An 18445-nucleotide genomic window follows, 5' to 3' on the forward strand; every position below is an offset into this window, starting at 1 on the left:
CTCAGTCCCTTTAGCAGTGTGTTGGTGAGTGGCTTGAAAATTGCAAGCAGCCTACCCCCTGATCCTGCCTTGCTCACAACCAGTTTCTTTTAAGAAATTTGGAGTTTCTCCTCCACACACTTCCCCACCCCCCCAAAGGGAGAAGAAACGTTTATTATATAGGCTGTTGACTCTCCCTGTACATCATATATCTGTATATTTATATATATATAAAAAACCCTAGATAATTGTATATTCAGTTTACTTATTCACTTTTTTAAAAAAACAAAGATAACAAAGGGAAAAAGATTAATTCCAACAGCAATAAGACACTCATATCTATGGAGCAGCTAACAGATATACATAGTAATCTGCTTTTTTCAATTGAACTAGCCAATGTAAAAACCAAACCATACCATAAAAAAAGTAAAAGTTAATTTGTAAATACTTTTTTTTAATTTCACAATTGTATAATGTGTATATGATGTTTACTTTTTCAAAAACCCTTTTCTTACTTAGTCGTCTTGTTCTACAAATTGTGTTTCTAAACTAAGAAACCTCACCATTTGTTAGGGGAAAAAGTATATATACAACAAACAAAAGGGTGTGTTTCCCCCTCCCCCTTCCACCAAATGTCGGTTAAAACTTTCTCCCCGTTATTTGCATCTTTTCATCATTCTCCTCATTGTAAAGTATTTTATAGTTAAATTAAATAAAAATTGACACTTCCCCCATCTCTTCCCAACCAGCCTATGGATTTCGAGGGAGGTCTTTCAAAGCAAAGGAATGATCAGAACTGAGTTTTCTATCAAGGGGGGGGGAGAAAAGATGCAAACTTATAATAGCCAATTGCATTTCAGCACATTTTTTGTTACACCCCCCCCCAAACTGCTGCTAACAATATTATGATTTATTCTCCTATTCTAGAACTATTTTTACGTAATTAAAGTATGCTTTCTTGTTTATAAATGCCTGATTTACAAAAAGACAAAAAAAAAGGAGGGGGGAAAAAGCATGGCATATTTATCTATTTCTCTGTGTAACTTGATAGTCCTTTTTTCAGGATCCCTTTTTCCCCTCCCCTCCCTTCCCCACCTAAAACAGATAATATTGTAAAATAAAGGACTTTATCAGATTATGTATGAAAAATAGCTATGCTTATATACCACAGTGACTGAATGTACAGTGTATAGACGTATTACGTAAAATAAAAATTGTCCAGAAAAAAAGGAAAAAAATATCACACATCCTACTAAAAGTGTTTTTTCACTTCATATGGTAAGGTGAACAGAAAGGCTGCTAACTGATTAAAATTAACAAATTGAGAGGGTGGGCTTTTGGGGGGGAGGGGGTGTTTCGTTAAATGGGAGCTTGCGAGATGAAGATTGTTCATGCAACTTCTTAAACCAGGGGTCCCCGATGCGGTGGTATGGGCACACATGGCACCCACTGGCGCCTTTTCTAGCATCTGCCAAGTGTGTTCAGAAAGTAGGTTGGGGCAGGTAGCGCTTTTGCTCAGCAAGGCATCTGCTTGACTATTGGACATTTCACTGGCTGTGCAGATTTTTGCTTTGGCAGTAGCTGCCACCACAGCAGGGGTAGAATTCTAGCAGCAGCTCCTTTGCATATTAGGCCACACCCTGCTGATGTAACCAATCCTCCAAGGGCTTACAAAAAAGAGCCTTAGAACAAAGCATTTACGTTCTAAATAAAACGTAGTTGGTCTTAAAGGTGCACTTGTCTACTGCTTTGTTCTATTGCTTCAGACCAACACGGCTGCCTACTGGGATCTATCTACAAAAAAGAGCCTTGTAAGCTCTGGGAGGACTAGGTACATCAGAGGTGCGTGGCCTAATATGCAAAGGAGCTCCTGCTAGAATTCCATCCCTGCATCACAGCACAAGGATCCGCCACACTGTATGACTGAAATTCAGCTGTGGCAATCATTTTGTAGCTGGCCCCGCCTCCTGTGGCAACCATTCTGTGTGGCTGCACCAACCATGCCACGTCAAGTTCCCAAATGTGTCCACAGCCTCTGAATGGTTGAGGACCTCTGCCTTCAATGCATCCCTCCCCTAGAGTCCTCAAAAGGCTTTCCCTGCAACCAATTCTTTATATATGCAGTGTGCATGTGCCTGGCTGGACCCTACCACTTCTGGAGGCAGATGGGGGTGGATTGCAGTCTGTGCCAATTAAAAAGAATCCACCCCACACATAAATGTCAAGGAGAGTTTTAGTCTTTCCCTTGATGTGCTAATTTTCTGCATGCATTTTATCATGCAATTCCCCAATGGGGAGGGGGGGACAGTCTGGCAAGCAATTTGATCTGGGGAAAGATAGTAATCAGGGATATGATTTAAGATGTCGCCCAAATATCTTGGCTTTTAGAGGGATTCCGGGGCTGCAAAGTCAGGTTGCCAACCTCCAGATGGGGCCTGGAGATCTCCTGGGATTACAACTGATCTCCAAACAATCCAAATCAGTTTCTCTGGAGGGAAAGAAAAGGCTGCTTTAAAGAGTGGACTGTATCGCATACCACCCTGCTGAAAAGGCAGCCTCACCCCCAAATCATCAGGAATTTCTGCAAAGGGTGCCTTTGAAACTAGGGTTGCCAGGTCTGGAGCCTTTGGGGGTAGACCCAGGAGTGGGCGGGGTTAAGGAAGGGGAGGGGCCTCAGCATGGTGCAAGGCCAGGAAGCCCACCCTTCCAAGCAGCCATTTCCTCCAGGGGAGCTGAACTTTGCCAGCTGGAGATCAGTTGTAAAAGCAGATCTCCAGGCCCCACCTGGAGGCTGCAATCAAGAAACAACCAAAAGGTTATAGTGTCCAGATAACTAAAATGTAATACAACCATATACAGTAGAACAACAATATAGAACAGGGGTGGCCAAACTGTGGCTCTTTCGCATATATTGTGCAGCTCTCGAAGCCCCGAACACCCTGTTGACTGACTTGGAGAAAGCATTTTTCTCTTTAAATCACTTCTTCAAGCCAACCCAGCCACCAGATTGGAGAATGGATTTAAAGTTAAAGTTGCTTTCTTTCCACATCCACTCCCTCCCCCATTTACTTTCCTGCCTTCGTCCCTGCCTGTCTTGCGGCTCTCAAACATCTGCCATTCGTGTCTTGCGGCTCTCAAACATCAGAAGTTTATTCTATGTGGCTCTTACATTAAACAAGTTTGGCCACCCCTGATATAGAATGTACAAAGTGCTGAGACAGCGTGTCTTGCAGCGACCTCTTACAGTGTCAGTGACCTCTCTCCAGTTTTCCCACCTGGAGGCTGGCAACCCTATTTGAAACTGCATGCGGGGGACAGAATGGAACTTCCTGAATATACTAAATTGCCGTAGGCTGAGTCAAACCAGTGGCCACTCTAGCCCAGAGTTGAGAGTAGCAACGACACTCCAAGGTCTCACCGAATGGTCTTCCCTCAACCGTGCATGGATTCTTTTAACTAGAAATTGCAAGAATGGAACATGAGACATGCGCACAAAGCATAGCTGAGCTATGGCTGCCTCTGTCTCCTCAGCATGACTTGGTTCTGCATCTAACCCAGGGGCGTCAGCCTCAGGGCTGAATCAGGCCCCCGGGGGGCTCTTATCGGGCCCCCGAGCAATTGGCTGTCCTCTGCTTCCTTCTCCCTCTCTCTTGCTTCCTTCTGCACCTCAACTTGCTTTGCAAGTCTTGCTCAATCGCACAGGAGCTCCAGAGCAAAGCCTCTATTTTCTCCATTGGTTGAGGCTCCTCCCCCTCCTGGTCCCCTGGAGAGGGAGGGAAAGAGCCAGAGCTTCCTTTGCTCAATTCCCTGGATCCCATAGGAGAGATACAAAGAAAGCACCTTTAAGACCAAAAAGTGCTAATGTTTTAAGCATGTTTTAATTTTATCTTAAGTTTAAAAAGAAAATCTTTAGTCGAGTTTGTGTCCTTTAAAAAGTTAATGTCTCTGCTACCTAATCTTAAATAGGAACACAGACGGCCCGGCCCAACAAGGTCTCATTTATGGCAGATCCGGCCCTCATAACAAATGAGTTCGACACCCCTGAATTCTAACCCAAAACCCTATAATTCTCCAATGTGGCCTAACTTTCTCTTTGGACACAGCATCGCTGGTAGCTGTTGCGAGCCAATTTCTGGTTTGAAAGTCAGTTTTTCAAGAGAGCGCTTTACAAAAAAAAAAAAAGCAACAACACTATTTGCGAGAAATAATTAGTTATTGCTAATGGTGCTCTTCACCACCTTTCCCAGCATTTGAGATGTGGAGATTTAATTAGAAAGGAAGAGGCTAGAAGCATATGCTGCTGTCCTTTAAGGCAACGCTCCTCAGGAGTTGCCAGGGAATCACAACAAACACACCTACATACACTCCGCTAGAAACATCTTAACCGCAGGTCTGTGCAACTTGCAACTCACTGAGCGAGCCTACCAGCTCGTGTATAGCAGCTCACCAGGAGTTCAAATCTGGCTTTCTGGGCTGCCTGCCTGCCTGCAGGAACTATCAAGCAGTTTGTCAAGCCCTCTGGCAAAGCACAATTCGTGGCAGAGTGGGTGGAATTTGGCTTGGGAAAGTCCACCAGCTGCTCTGAAAGAATAAGAAAACACATGAGCACTCATGAAGCTGCTTTATATGGAAGCAGATCATTGGTCCATTAGATTCAGTATTGTCTACTCAGACTGGCCAGAGACTCTCCAGGGTCTAAGGTGGAGCTCTTTCACATAATCTCCTACCTGTAAATGGAGATGCTGGAAAACGAACCTGGACCCAACATCAGACGATTCTCTACCGCTGAGCTGCAGCCCCTCTCCAAATACAAACAATGTTGCTTTGTACTAAATTAGACCACGGGTCCGTTAGGTTTGGTATTGCCTACTCAGGTAGTGGCTCTCTAGGGTCTCAAGTAGTAATGTTTAGTAGTAAACATTACTACTAAAAGAACTGACTTGTTGAAGACTCAGATCCAAAGTGAACGCCCCCCTGTCCACTTAAGGAGCCAAACTCTCCCGATCTCATCTATAGCAATCTTTCTCATTGCCTCCTACCTGGTTTTTTTCAACTGGAGATGTTGGGGATTGAACCTGGGACCTTCTGCAAACCGAGATGATGTTCTACCACTAAGCCATGGCCCCTGCTCAAAGTCAAGGCCCAGTGGTAGCTGGACACGGGGGGTGGGGGTGGGTCACCAAAGCAGGGATGGTCAAACTTGCCTAATGTAAGAGCCAGAGGGAATAAACGTCAGATGTTTGAGAGCCGCAAGACATAAACAAATACTAAAAGTAAAAGTAGTCCCCTGTGCAAGCACCAGTCGTTTTCGACCCTGGGTTGACGTCGCATCACGTTTTCGTGGCAGACATTTTAATGGGGTGGTTTGCCATTGCCTTCCCCAGTCATCTGCACTTTCCCCTCAGCAAGCTGGGTACTCATTTTACTGACCTTGGAAGGATGGAAGGCTGAGTCAACCTCAAGCCAACTACCTGAACTCAGCTTCCGCCGAGATCGAACTCAGGTCGTGAGCAGAGAATTCGGATTGCAGTACTGCAGCTGGATCTGGCATAAGTGAGACCTTGTTGAAAAGTCTGCAATGTACCATTAACCATTGGCTTTAATATGATGTTGTTAAGCACAATAGGAAGTCCGGCACTAAGTAGACCCATGCAAAACCTTGTCAAGGCAATGATACTAGCGGGGAAGGCGGTCATCGCTTTGGGGTGGAAAGATAAAAGTAAATGGTCAATAGAAAGCTGGCACAGCTATTTGTTTGATTACATACAGTCTGACATCGTGGCAACAATCAACAAGGATTCCACGTGGGAAGATAAAGTCAAGGAAATCGAGACCAGATGGAACCCTTATTTAGAGTGGATCTCAGGAGAAGCAAGGAAGGACATTCAGTGGAAGATCAGGACTCTGTGCCCTTGGCTGAGGGGAAAAGACTAAAAGAAGATGGGGAGGGTTGGGGGGGGGGGGCGAGGGTTATTTGTAATTTCAACATCCATATGCTGTAATGGCTAATTGTACTAAAGTCAATAAAACATAAAAATATTTATTTTTTTTTAAAAAAAGTGAGGCCTTGTTGGGCCAGGCCATGTCAGGACGGGCCACGTGTGTTCCTATTTTAGTTTAGGTAGCAGAGATATAAACTTTATAAAGGAAACAAACACAATTAAAGATTTTTTTTTTTTATATAAAAAACCTCTTAAAATAAAGCATGTTTAAAACATTAGCACTCGTTGGTCTTAAAGGTGCTTTCTTTGTATTTCTATCATGCGATCCAGGGAACTGGGCAAAGGAAGCTCTGGCTATTGCCTTCCTTCCCTGGGGACCAGGAGGGGGAGGAGCCTCAGCCAATAGAAGGAAGAGAGGCTAGGCTCAGTAGCTCTGCTGTACGATTGAGAGAGCCTGGCAAAGCAAGCTCTCCCTCCCTTCCCAAGGGAGGGGCCTCGGTTAATGGAGAAAATAGAGGTTTTGCTCTGTAGCTCTTGTGCAGTTCAGCAAGCCTGGCAAAGCAGGCTGTGATGCAGAAGGAAGCAAGAGAAAGGGAGAAGGAAGCAGATGACAGCCAGTTGATAGGAGCCCTCCAGGGGCCTGATTCGGCCCCCAGGCCACATGTTTGACACACCTGCCCTGCAGAGTTTTCCTAATTCAGTTGTGACTTGATGGGAATAAAATACATGACGGGGGAAAGTCAGACATGCCCTGGCTATCAGCTATGAGCGACTTTATATATTATAGGATGGCTGTGGAGGAAATGATATATTTATTTATTGAAAGCATTGATCAGTCACTCTTTTCCCCCTTAACCTAGCTCAAGGCAGCTTACTGGTGAAACAGAAGATGTAAAACCATTTTTAAAAACCGCAATTTAGGACTGCTTGAATCAGACGCAATCCTAAAGACAATCCATCTTCAGCTACTTCCTAAAGATCGAAAAGTGAAAGGCCCAGCACACGCTCCTGGGGAGATAATTCCAAGGTTTGGAACCATTATATCCTTACACATATTTTTACTCTGCCAACTGGGCTGTTTTTTGGCCCTTTCAAGAAGGGGATAGCTTCTCCTTCTCTGAGAGTTCTCACATGCCCAACTGCATGGACCGGCATCCACTCCAAAGGGGCATGGGTCCATTTTGATGGGCGTGTGCAGGGGTGGGATTCTAGCAGGAGCTCCTTTGCATATCAGGCCGCACACCCCTGATGTAGCCAATCCTACTAGAGCTTACAAGATAGAGCCTTGTAAGCTCTTGGAGGATTGGCTACATCAGGGGTGTGAGGTCTAATATGCAAAGGAGCCCCTGCTAGAATCCCCCCCCAGTGTGTACATGTGCGCCCCTTGATGTGCATGTGCTCTGAAGAAGACTGATTTATTCCCTGCCCTTCTCTCTGAATCAGAGACTCAGAGCGGCTTACAATCGCCTATATCTTCTCCCCCCACAACAGACACCCTGTGAGGTGGGTAGGGCTGAAAGGGTTCTCACAGCAGCTGCCCTTTCAAGGACAACTCCTATGAGAGCCATGGCTGACCCAAGACCATTCCAGCAGCTGCAAGTGGAGGAGTGGGGTATCAAACCTGATTCTCCCAGATAAGAGTCCGCACACTTCTCCCAGATAAGAGTCCACATCTGGCTACTTTTAGCCATCTGTTGCCCCCTTCCCCTCAGCTTTTCGTTCAGGGGGCCCAGTTTCAAGAGTACACTTGTGTGCCACTCCTTTACTGCCTCCCCTGTGCTTCCTAAACTTAAATCATTTGGAAGGGAACCGGGAACTTGACGTTAAGTGACAGATGCTTAGTGAGTTTAGCCTGTTCCTTTCTCGGCTTCTCTCTTTCCTGCTGAGACAAAGGTGAAATTGGGAACTTGGAGACAATCCAACTGCTGTCAAGATCGAAACTGCCTGCTTGTAGGATATGGGGAGGGGGGTGGGGTGGGGAAATAAAATTAAAAGGAACACATAAACAAATCCCTCAGATCCTCTGAGGTGGAACTAACCTTTTCCCTCGGATGCCTGTTTCAACGTTACAGAGCGAAATGGGTGACGCGGGCAGCTTGGGGCCGCTGGGAGGGAGCTGTCCATCATTCAAAAACAGGACTCTGGTAAGAGCAGTCCTGCTGAGAAAAAAACATGTCTAGGAACTATGTTTTCAATCTTTTCTATCTGTAGGTCTTCTAGTGGGGGTGGGTTAGTCTGGAGTGGGGCGGGGGGCAAACTCAACGTAAGAGCCACATAGAATAAATGTCAGATGTTTGAGAGTCTCGAGACATGGACGTCGGATGTTTGAGGGCAGGAAGGAAGGAAGGCAAGCAAATAGATGGGAGGAGGGAGGGAGAGAGGTGGAAAGAAAGCAACTTTAACTTCAAATGCTTTCTCCAAGCTGCCAGCAGGCTTGGCTTGGAGAAGTGGTTGAAAGAGACAAATGCCTTGTGCAAGCCGGCAGACAAGGTGGTGGGGGCTTCAAGAGCCACACAATATGTGTGAAAGAGCCACATCTGGCTCCCAAGCCACAGTTTGGTCATCTCTGGTCTGGAGCCTTAAAACAGCTTGGCATTGAGGGGGAAGAGGGGCTTTCATTTTGTGATTTGAGTCATGCTGGATTGGACCAAAAGTTCATCTAGTCCAGCATCTTGATCTCCACATTTGCTGCTAATTTGATGCCCACAAGTAGGGCAGAAAGGTGATACCCTTCCTCCAGTTTGGTGTAGTGTGCAGACTCTTATCTGGGAGAACTGGGTTCCATTCCCCCCTGCTCCACAGGCACCTGCTGATATGACCTTGAGTCAGTCACAAGTTCTCACAAAACTGTTCCTTTCAAGAGCAGTTTCTGTCAGAGCTCTCTCAGCCCCACCTACTTCACAGTATGTCTGTTGTGGGGAGAGGAAGGAAAGGAGATAGTAAGTAACTCTAAGACTCTGAGGGAAGGGCAGGGTATAAATTCAGTCTCCTCCTTCTCCCCCTCCTTCTGTGGCAGATGTAATCCTTCTGTGGCAGGTGTAATTAAGTAACATCTCTGAACTTTTAGGCAAGGAACAATTAACAGTTAGGCTAGAATACAGCCATTGTTTCTATCCTCATGAAAAATATCCATGCACATTATTGCTATGTTTTTGCACCAGTGTTTAATTAAAATATTTAAAATGTTTATTTAAAATATTTCTTAGTCACCTTTCCACATTATGAAACCCAAGGCAGCTTACAATGTAAATAACACAACACAAACACAACACAAACATTTTTTTTTTGCAAAAAGAAAAGTTTATTTCAATCAACAAAAATAATTTCCAAAAACCATATAACCACAACAATTCGCGTACAGATAGGTTTAAGCACAAAAGAATCAAAACTATTAACAAAGAACCTCGGTAGTGTAAACACAAACATTTTAAAATACGCCCCTGCAAGCCCACAATTTAAAAACTCAATTGGGACCAGGGTTTGTTTGCAGAAAATGCCCAACAGGAACTCATTTGCATATTAGGCTACACCCCATGACGGCACCATTGTTTCACACAGGGCTTTTTTATGGAAAAGGCTCAGCGGGAACTCGTTTGCATATTAGGCCACACACCCTGATGTCACCATTGTTTTGCACAGGGACTTTTTGTAGAAAAAGCCCCACAGGAATCTATTTGCATATTACGCCACACCCCCTGACGTCATCATTATTTCACACAGGGCTTTCTTACAGAAAAAGCCCCACAGAAACTCATTTGCATATCAGGCCACACCCCCTGACGCCTGATCAGCCAGAACTGGGTTCCTGTGCGTCCCTGCTAAAAAAAAGCCCTGATTAGGACTGCCAATAAATATAAACATAATTAGTCAAACGCAGACCTAAATTTTGGCCTGAGATAACGCCCCCCCCCCAGCAGTGGCCACCCCTTCTCTTTCTGCCACCACCTCCACTACACCACCGGGTCTGTCAGGATATTAAGCACAATTCATCTGAAGAACATCTGCAGAGAAGAGATAAAACTTGCTGAAGGTGATAGGAAGGAGTACTTTAAAAAGAGAGGTGCAGGAAAATAAAATAAAATAAAAAATGTTCAAGGGTTGTCACAGTTAATGTGAGTAATCCACTTCCAAAGGTGCTGTCAGAATGAAGGGGAGTGCAAATTTAATAAAATCCCAACCGGGTGACGTACAGCCTGGCAGAGTTTTTATGGGATTGGCTTATGCATGCTATAAGAATACCTGACTGTAATGCTAATTCCCACCGTCTTGCATTTGGGAAGACAGGTTTTTCAGGAGACTTCATTTGGGCAAGATGGATTTAATCTGATCTCTCTCCTGCAGATTTCTCTATTGGCAAGATAAATGCCGGGCGGGTTATTTGTACGGGGGGGAGGACGTTGGGGGCTGGATGGAGGAATTTCTCCAGCACATTTCCCTCTTACAGTCACGGCAGAGGGCAAATGTTTCAGGGGAAGGTTTGAAACGGTGCAATCTCAACATTTTACGCCTGGGAGACTGCGGGCTGATATTGTGCAATTCACCCTGCTTTGAGATGTGGGGTTGCCACGCCCCCCATGGAGGGTTGGGGTGGGGGGTACTCACAAGCAGACGGGGAAGGCGGAGTCTGGCATCGCAGCGACATTGCAGGCAACCCAGTGGGGTCACTTCCAGTGCACCAATGAAATGCAGGAGAGCCAGTTTGGTGTAGTGGTTAAGCGTGCAGATTCTTATCTGGGAGAACCGGGTTTCATTCCCCACTCCTCCACTTGCAGCTGCTGGAATGGTCTTGGGTCAGCCAGAGCTCTGGCAGAGGTTGTCCTTGAAAGGGCAGCTGCTGTGAGAGCCCTCAGCCCCACCCACCTCACAGGGTGTCTGTTGTGGGGAGAGAAGATAAAGGAGATTGTGAGCCGCTCTGAGTCTCTGATTCAGAGAGAAGGACGGGGTATAAAATCTGCATTCCTCCTTCTTCTTCTTTGCATCATCAGTAACATGGGACATTCTGGTACTTGGGCAAGTCAACGGTAGAAGCTGTTTTGATCATAGAGTTTCCCCCCAAATGCTGGCGAATGGTTGCCAGGCCTGTGTCAGAAAATACCAAGAGACTTTGGGGAGGGTGGGAGAGGGTGGGGTTTGCGGAGGGGAAGGGCCCCTAACATGGGACAATGCCATAGAGTCCACCCTTCAAAGCAGCCCTTTTTTCCAGGGGGGCTGATCTCTACCAGATGAAGATCAGCTGTAAAAAGGGGAGATCTCCAGGCCCCACCTGGAGTCTGTAGCAACCAAGAGTCACATGGAAAGTGGGACTGGGAAGACACCCGAAAGCTCCGTGCTTCAAAACCTCTTGAAGACGTCTGTCAATATCTTCCAATAACACCATAAAATATCTTCAATGCCAATAACAATGATTTACTTCTGTTTCCAATGTGCAACAGCACACAGGTATATAACCAAAGGTGGAAGAATTAAAGTCCCGACAATACTCTTATTCCGACTCCATACTCTTCCACCAAAACACAACAACAATTAATGACTTGATGTCCAATTATTTCATATTTGCCGTATAGCAACAGGCAAAACCGGTTTAATATCCTGTTTTGCTCATAAGCTTTTCCCCGGCTTCTCTATTTTCAGTGTTCAAATTTCTCCCCACTTTTTTCAAACACTGTACCCACTAAAATCATAGGTACCCCCTGGAGGCTGGCAAGGCTATCACCAATGCCAAATTCAAACCCTGCATGGCCATTGCCTTTCTCGGCAGAGTCCGCCGTGGCCGTCTCCCAGCCCAGTGCTGACCTACTTTGCTTCCAAGAGCTGAAACTGGCTACCCTATTTCAAGGCAAATGAGAAGCAGAGGCGGTTTTGTCGCTGCCTTCCTCTGCAGACACTGCCTTGATGGCCTCCCCTCCAAGTGCCGACCCACTTAGCTTCTGAGAACTGATGAGATGGGGCTATAACCGGGGCTTTTTTAAATAGCAGGAACTCCTTCGTGTATTAGGGATGTAGCAAATCCTCCAAGAGCTTACAGGACTCTTGAGAGACAGTTTGGTGCAGAGGTTGTGTGTGGACTGTTATCTGGGAGAACCGGGTTTGATTCCCCACTCCTCCACTTGCAGCTGCTGGAATGGCCTTGGGTCAGCCATAGCTCTTGCAGAGCTGTCCTTGAAAGGGCAGCTTCTAGGAGAGCTCTCTCAGCCCTACCCCTCCTCACAGGGTGTTTGTTGTGGGGGAGGAAGATAAAGGAGATTGTGAGCCACTCTGAGACTCTTGGGTGGAGGGCGGAATAAAAATCCAATGTCGTCGTCTTCTTAGTACAGGGTCTACTGTAAGCTCTTGGATGATTGGCTCCATCAGGGGTGTGTGGCCTAATATGCAAAGGAGTTCCTGCTACCAAAAAAGCCCTGGGTATAACAACCGTGCTACCTCTCCCCCCCCCACCCACAGCAGACTTGCAGCATTCTATCTCCAGTGAAATCAAGGACCTTAAGAATGGTGTAATTGCTTAAGAGTACACTATGCGCAGAGAGATATTGATAGATATTATTAAAGTATTAAAGTACTAGATGTTATTATTAAGGTATTAAAGTGCTCTATAAAATACTGCTGCAACCTGTGATGTGCAGCACAGCTGTTGACGCAAGTCTCTCTTCTCCCCCCCCCCTTTGAAAATTTGAGTTGGTGTGACTTGATTGGCTAGCCAACTGGAGAGGAGCGAGTGTGAAACACGAAAGGCTGCTCCCCATTGAGGGAGGTGGCGAAATCCAGACGCTAGGTGTTGAGCAAAGGTATTTATGACTCTCTTAGGGAATTGCCCTCTCTAAAACAGACTGTTCCTTAGCTTGATCTTCAAGTCAACAGAGGGAAAGGCCATCCGTCGTTTCGCATCCGGGTCACTTGCTGTCAATGCACCCTCTAAGCTGTGGAGTCTTGGGAGCAAAAATTCTACCCTGTGAGCTGCTGCCATTGAAGTTGTGAGCCACTGCATCAATTAGTGTGCTCTGGGGCCATTTTTCCTGAGCTAAGACAAAAATGTGTGAGCCAGAGGCTAAAAAGCTGCAAGCTAGCTCACACTAACTCAGCTTAGAGGGAACACTGCTTGCTGTGTGGCACTGGGTACAAGGGAAGGGAAGGTCCAGAGTGGTGGTAGATAACTGGGTCATAATTCAGGGGCTCAATAGGGTTGCCAGCCTCTAAGTGGGGCCTGGGGGGGGGGGTCTCCTGTTTTTACAACTGCTCTCCAGCAGGCAGAGACCAGCTCCCCTGGAGAAAATGGCTGCCTTGAAGGGTGGACTCCAGGGCAGTGTGCCATGCTGAAGCCCCTCTCTTGAATCCACCCCCAAAGTCTCCAGGTATTTTCCAACACAGACCTGGCAACCCTAGATACGTTCCCGTAGAATGCATCCTCTGAAGCTGCCATTTTCTGCAGGGGAACTGATCTCTATAGCTTGGAGAGTCGCTATAATTCCAAAAGAACACCAGCCACCCCCCCCTCCTACCTGGAAGTTGGCAACCCCAGCACAGGTAGCCATTACAACAAATAGCCATTCTCCTGGAGCCCTTTTTCGAAAAGGGAGCCTATAAAATAATAGCTTCCATGAGATGCACTTTGCTAGCCAAGGAAACAGGCCAAAAACTCACTCTGACCGGGGAAAGCCAAGTCAGCAGAAGAGCATGGATTAATTCTGGGGTGCCTTCTCTTCTCCCCCCCCCCCCAGCCTCTTCTCCATTCCTTCCCTTTCAGCCTGGCTGGCGATCTATCATATTTGATGGAGCAACTCAGATGGGAGAGGAGGGGGTGAAATGGCAAAGGCTGTCGCTCCTGGGCTATTTTTAATCTACTGTAGGTGAAAGATCAGGAGGCGTTATTTTGGGGAAGGAGAGATTTACGAGGTCCTCCGTGCAGAGCCACGCTGGGTAAATGGGAGATGGCTTGCCAGAGGTTGAAAGATTTAAAGTGCTGCCCTCTGACCCCTCGCTCCCCTCCCCGCAGCACTGCCACGGCTGAGGAGTCGATTTCTTTCCTCCAAAGGAACCCGATGAATGTTTAAAACAGAGCTACGGAGGGGGTCGTGATTCAGCATTGAGGCAGTATACACAGAGCCAGATTAACAATGAGGCCAAGTAAGCACCAGCCTATGGGCCCCCCATGCCTTTAGGGGCCCCGAGCCAGCTTCCCCCCCATTCCCCCCCCCTGCCTGCAGCCCTCCCAGCCTGCATGCACAGCCAGCAACTGTGCTCCTCTTTGCCCAACTTGCCTGGGGCGGCTGCTGCTGGCGTTGTCGCCAAGTTTGCCTCTCTCTGCCTCTCCCCCGCAGCTTAGTAAAAGGGGGCTTTTGAGAAGGTGCCTGCGGGCTGCAGTGGGGGCCAATGTTCCCTCCAAGCTGCAGAGCCTTGTGAGCAAAAATCCTACTTTGTGAGCTACTGGCATTAAAGTTGGGAGCTGCTGGATAAATTAGTGTGCTCTGGGCTCATCTTTCCTGAGCTGAGACAAAAATATGCAAGATGGAGGCTAAAAATCTGTGAGCTAGCTCACGCTCACTCAGCTGAGAGGGAACGCTGGTGGGGGCCATGGGTGGTGGTGTGGGTGCTCAGACTCTGAGATAATTTGCAAGGGGGCCCCCGAGATTTTGACTACCTAGGGGCCTACACAGGGGTTAATCCGGCACGGAGTATACACCTTGAAGGGGGGAATCAAACATTTGCAGGGCCCAAATACCGAACCTCCAAGTGGCCCCAAGCGAGGACCCGCACAGGACAGCCATGCACCAGAAGGGGTGAGAGCGGCAGAAGGTCGACAAAACCAGCTGGTGTGTGATGATGTGACCCACTTCTCTCTTGGTGCCATTTATAGCGCAGGGCTTGCTTACACAGCCAGGGCTCTCCCAGAGGCGACCAGCCAGCTTTGCTTACACAAGGGAGACTCAGGGGCCCTCCCCCTGAGATAACCGCCCCACCAGTCTAGAAGCACACCCTACGAGAAAATCCAACGGTGTTGCTGGAGGTGCCTGCCTTGCTCCATGATGGGACTAAAACAGAGGCTGATTTCACACGAGGGCTTGTTAAGAATATTAGAACATAAGAGAAGCCATGTTAGATCAGGCCAATGGCCCATCCAGTCCAACACTCTGTGTCACACAGTGGCCCAAAAAAAAATATATACACACACACACACACACACACACACATATATACACACTGTGGCTAGTAGCCACTGATGGACCTCTGCTCCATATTTTTATCTAACCGCCTCTTGAAGGTGGCTATGCTTGTGGCCGCCACCACCTCCTGTGGCAGTGAATTCCACATGATAATCACCCTTTGGGTGAAGAAGTACTTCCTTTTATCCGTTTTAACCTGTCTGCTCAGCAATTTCATCGAATGCCCACGAGTTCTTGTATTGTGAGAAAGAGAGAAAAGTACTTCTTTCTCTACTTTCTCCATCCCATGCATTATCTTGTAAACCTCTATCATGTCACCCCGCAGTCAACGTTTCTCCAAGCTAAAGAGTCCCAAGCGTTTCAACCTTTTCTTCATAGGGAAAGTGTTCCAGCCCTTTAATCATTCTAGTTGCCCTTTTCTGGACTTTCTCCAATGCTATAATATCCTTTTTGAGGTGCGGCGACCAGAACTGCACGCAGTACTCCAAATGAGACCGCACCATCGATTTATACAGGGGCATGATGATACTGGCTGATTTGTTTTCAATTCCCTTCCTAATAATTCCCAGCATGGCGTTGGCCTTTTTTATTGCAAACGCACACTGTCTTGACATTTTCAGTGAGTTATCCACCAAGACCCCAAGATCTCTCTCTTGGCCAGTCTCTGCCAGTTCACACCCCTTCAACTTGTATTTGTAGCTGGGATTCTTGGCCCCAATGTGCATTACTTTGCACTTGGCCACATTGAACCGCATCTGCCACGTTGACGCCCACTCACCCAGCCTCAACAGATCCCTTTGAGTTCCTCAAAATCCTCCCTGGTTCTCACCACCCTGAACAATTTAGTGTCATCCGCAAACTTGGCCACTTCACTGCTCACTCCCAACTCTAAATCATTTATGAACAAGTTAAAGAGCATGGGACCCAGTACCGAGCCCTGCGGCACCCCACTGCTTACCGTCCTCCACTGCGAAGACTGCCCATTTATACTCACTCTCTGCTTCCTATTACTCAGCCAGTTTTTGATCCACTAGAGGACCTGTCCTTTTACTCCATGACTCTCAAGCTTTCTAAGGAGCCTTTGATGAGGAACTTTATCAAAAGCTTTCTGGAACCCAAGGTAAACAACATCTATCGGGTCTCCTTTGTCCACATATTTGTTCACCCCCTCAAAGAAATGTAACAGGTTAGTGAGGCAAGATCTTCCCTTACTGAACCCATGCTGAGTCTTCCTCAATAACCCGTGTTCTTCAATGTGCCTACTCATTCTGTCCTTGATAATGGTTTCTACCAACTTTCCCGGTATTGAAGTCAGACTGACTGGCCTGTAATTTCCCTGCATTCATCTCTGCCTTACAGGCCCTGCAGAATTGCATTAGGCAGAGAGTTCCACCAGGTCAGGGCCAAGACTGAAAAGGCCCTGGCTCTGGTTGAAGACAATCGGACATCTTTGGAGCCAGGGAGCACCAGCAGTTGTTCTCTCGGGGCCAACCGAGGAGACTGTCCCACAGATACAATGATCCCAGATTGCTCAAGGTCTTAAAGGCCTTTCAACCTCTGCCAACCTCAAGGCCATCGTATCCTGGTTGTGGATTCCCAGGAGCATCCATTTACCTCCTCTGTTCCGGGTGGAGAGCCCTTTTGCCCCTGGTGCTTCTCTCAGTTTTTACACAAGCTGCCCCGGAGCTGCGAGTTGGCCTGCTGCTTTTCCATGGCAAGCAGAAACCGCTTGTAAGAGGATCTCGCTTGCTGGTGAAAAGCGGCAAGCCAACTCGCAGATCCAGGGCAGCTTGTGCAAAAAACGAGAAAAGCGCGGGGAGCAAAAGGGCTCTCCACCCGGAACAAGCCTAGTGCTAAATCAGTTAGGGTGTTTCTTGTGACACAATGATGATGATGATGATATTGGATTTATATCCCGCCCTCCACTCCGAAGAGTCTCAGAGCGGCTCACAATCTCCTTTACCTTCCTCCCCCACAATGGACACCCTGTGAGGTGGGTGGGGCTGGAGAGGGCTCTCACAGCAGCTGCCCTTCCAAGGACAACCTCTGCCAGAGCTATGGCTGACCCAAGGCCACACTAGCAGGTGCAAGTGGAGGAGTGGGAAATCAAACCCGGTTCTCCCGGATAAGAGTCCGCACACTTAACCACTACACCAAACTGGCTCTGGGATTATTGCAGCAGAATATTTCCTGGGCTAGAACCCGCTTTGCCACATGCAACTGAACTATGGACCTGGAAGTGCCCTGAGGACTTGCAGAAGAAGAGATGGACCAGGGGTCCATCTAGGCTAGTATTTTGTTTCCCCAGAGGAGGTAAATGGATGCTCCTGGGAAATCCAAAACCAGGATACAATGGCCTTGAGGTTGGCAGAGGTTGAAAGGCCTTGAACAATCTGGGACCACTGTATCTGTGGGACAGTCTCCTCTGGTTGGCCCCGAGAGAACAACTGCTGGTGCTCCCTGGCTCCAAAGTTGTCCGATTGTCTTCAACTAGGGCCAGGGCCTTTTCAGTCTTGGCCCCGACCTGGTGGAACTCTCTGCCTAATGCAGTTCTGCAGGGCCTGTAAGGCAGAGATGAAAGCAGGGCCCTCTCGCAACTGGTGCAAGATGGGCACAGAAGACCATAGCTGTGACCCAGCAGGACAGTCCGAGCACTGTCAATCTAACTCTGAGGCAGGAAAAGCCACTGCAGAAAAGAAGGGGGTGGATATACAACCTCTGATTGATTGCTATGTAATAAAGGCTACAAATGGACTTCCCGTCTCTCACTGGCAGGGCTCTCATTGTGTTGTGCAACCGCCGGCCACACCAGCAGGCCCCCTCTGAAGCACTGAAACCAGAGCTGGGCCTTTTAAAATGAAACCAGTCAGACCAGCTGGCCGAACTGTAGTGGGTGAGTGAATCTGGATTAGTATCTTGTAGGTGACTCCCCCCCACCCCAGACCCACACTTTATTCCCCTTGTGAACACCAGCAGGGAAAAAGTGTGCCCGATAACTTTTGAAAAGAAAGGATCATTTAGCCCTGTGACACAGAGCGTTAAAGCTGCAGTACTGCAGTCCTAAGCTCTGCTCACAACCTGAGTTCGATCCCTGGCAGAAACTGGGTTTTCAGGAAACCGGCTCGAGGTTGACTCAGCCTTCCATCCTTCTGAGGTGGGTAAAATGAGTACCCAGCTTGCTGGGGGGGAAGTGTAAATGACTGGGGAAGGCAATGGAAAACCACCTGTAAAAAGTCTGCCATGAAAACGTTGTGAAAGCAACATCACCCCAGAGTCGGAAACGACTGGTGCTTGCACAGGGGACCTTTCCTTCCCCCCCCCCCAAAAACCCCCTTAGGGTTCGCAATAGGGTTGCCAACCTCCAGGTGG

The 18445-nt window shown here is 47.6% G+C and overlaps 1 protein-coding gene across 4 annotated transcripts in view; it reads right to left on the minus strand.

Annotated features, from left to right (window-relative positions):
- Positions 1 to 18445, minus strand: part of LOC132587386 (uncharacterized) — a 106902-nt gene that overhangs the window by 25522 nt on the left and 62935 nt on the right. For 2 of the 4 annotated variants that reach the window (XR_009556417.1, XR_009556418.1), the window contains exon 4: positions 4392 to 4560. Coding sequence is in view for 1 of the 4 variants with exons in the window: in XM_060259678.1 (XP_060115661.1) it covers positions 4392 to 4560; positions 7961 to 8048 (257 nt within the window). In the remaining 3 variants the exon portion in view is untranslated. Of the gene's footprint in view, positions 1 to 4391; positions 4561 to 7960; positions 8078 to 18445 lie in introns of all 4 variants that reach the window. The other 2 variants (XM_060259678.1, XR_009556419.1) reach the window with 2 other exon arrangements.

Source organism: Heteronotia binoei, chromosome 18, assembly GCF_032191835.1.
Source record: "Heteronotia binoei isolate CCM8104 ecotype False Entrance Well chromosome 18, APGP_CSIRO_Hbin_v1, whole genome shotgun sequence".
NCBI lineage: Eukaryota > Metazoa > Chordata > Lepidosauria > Squamata > Gekkonidae > Heteronotia > Heteronotia binoei.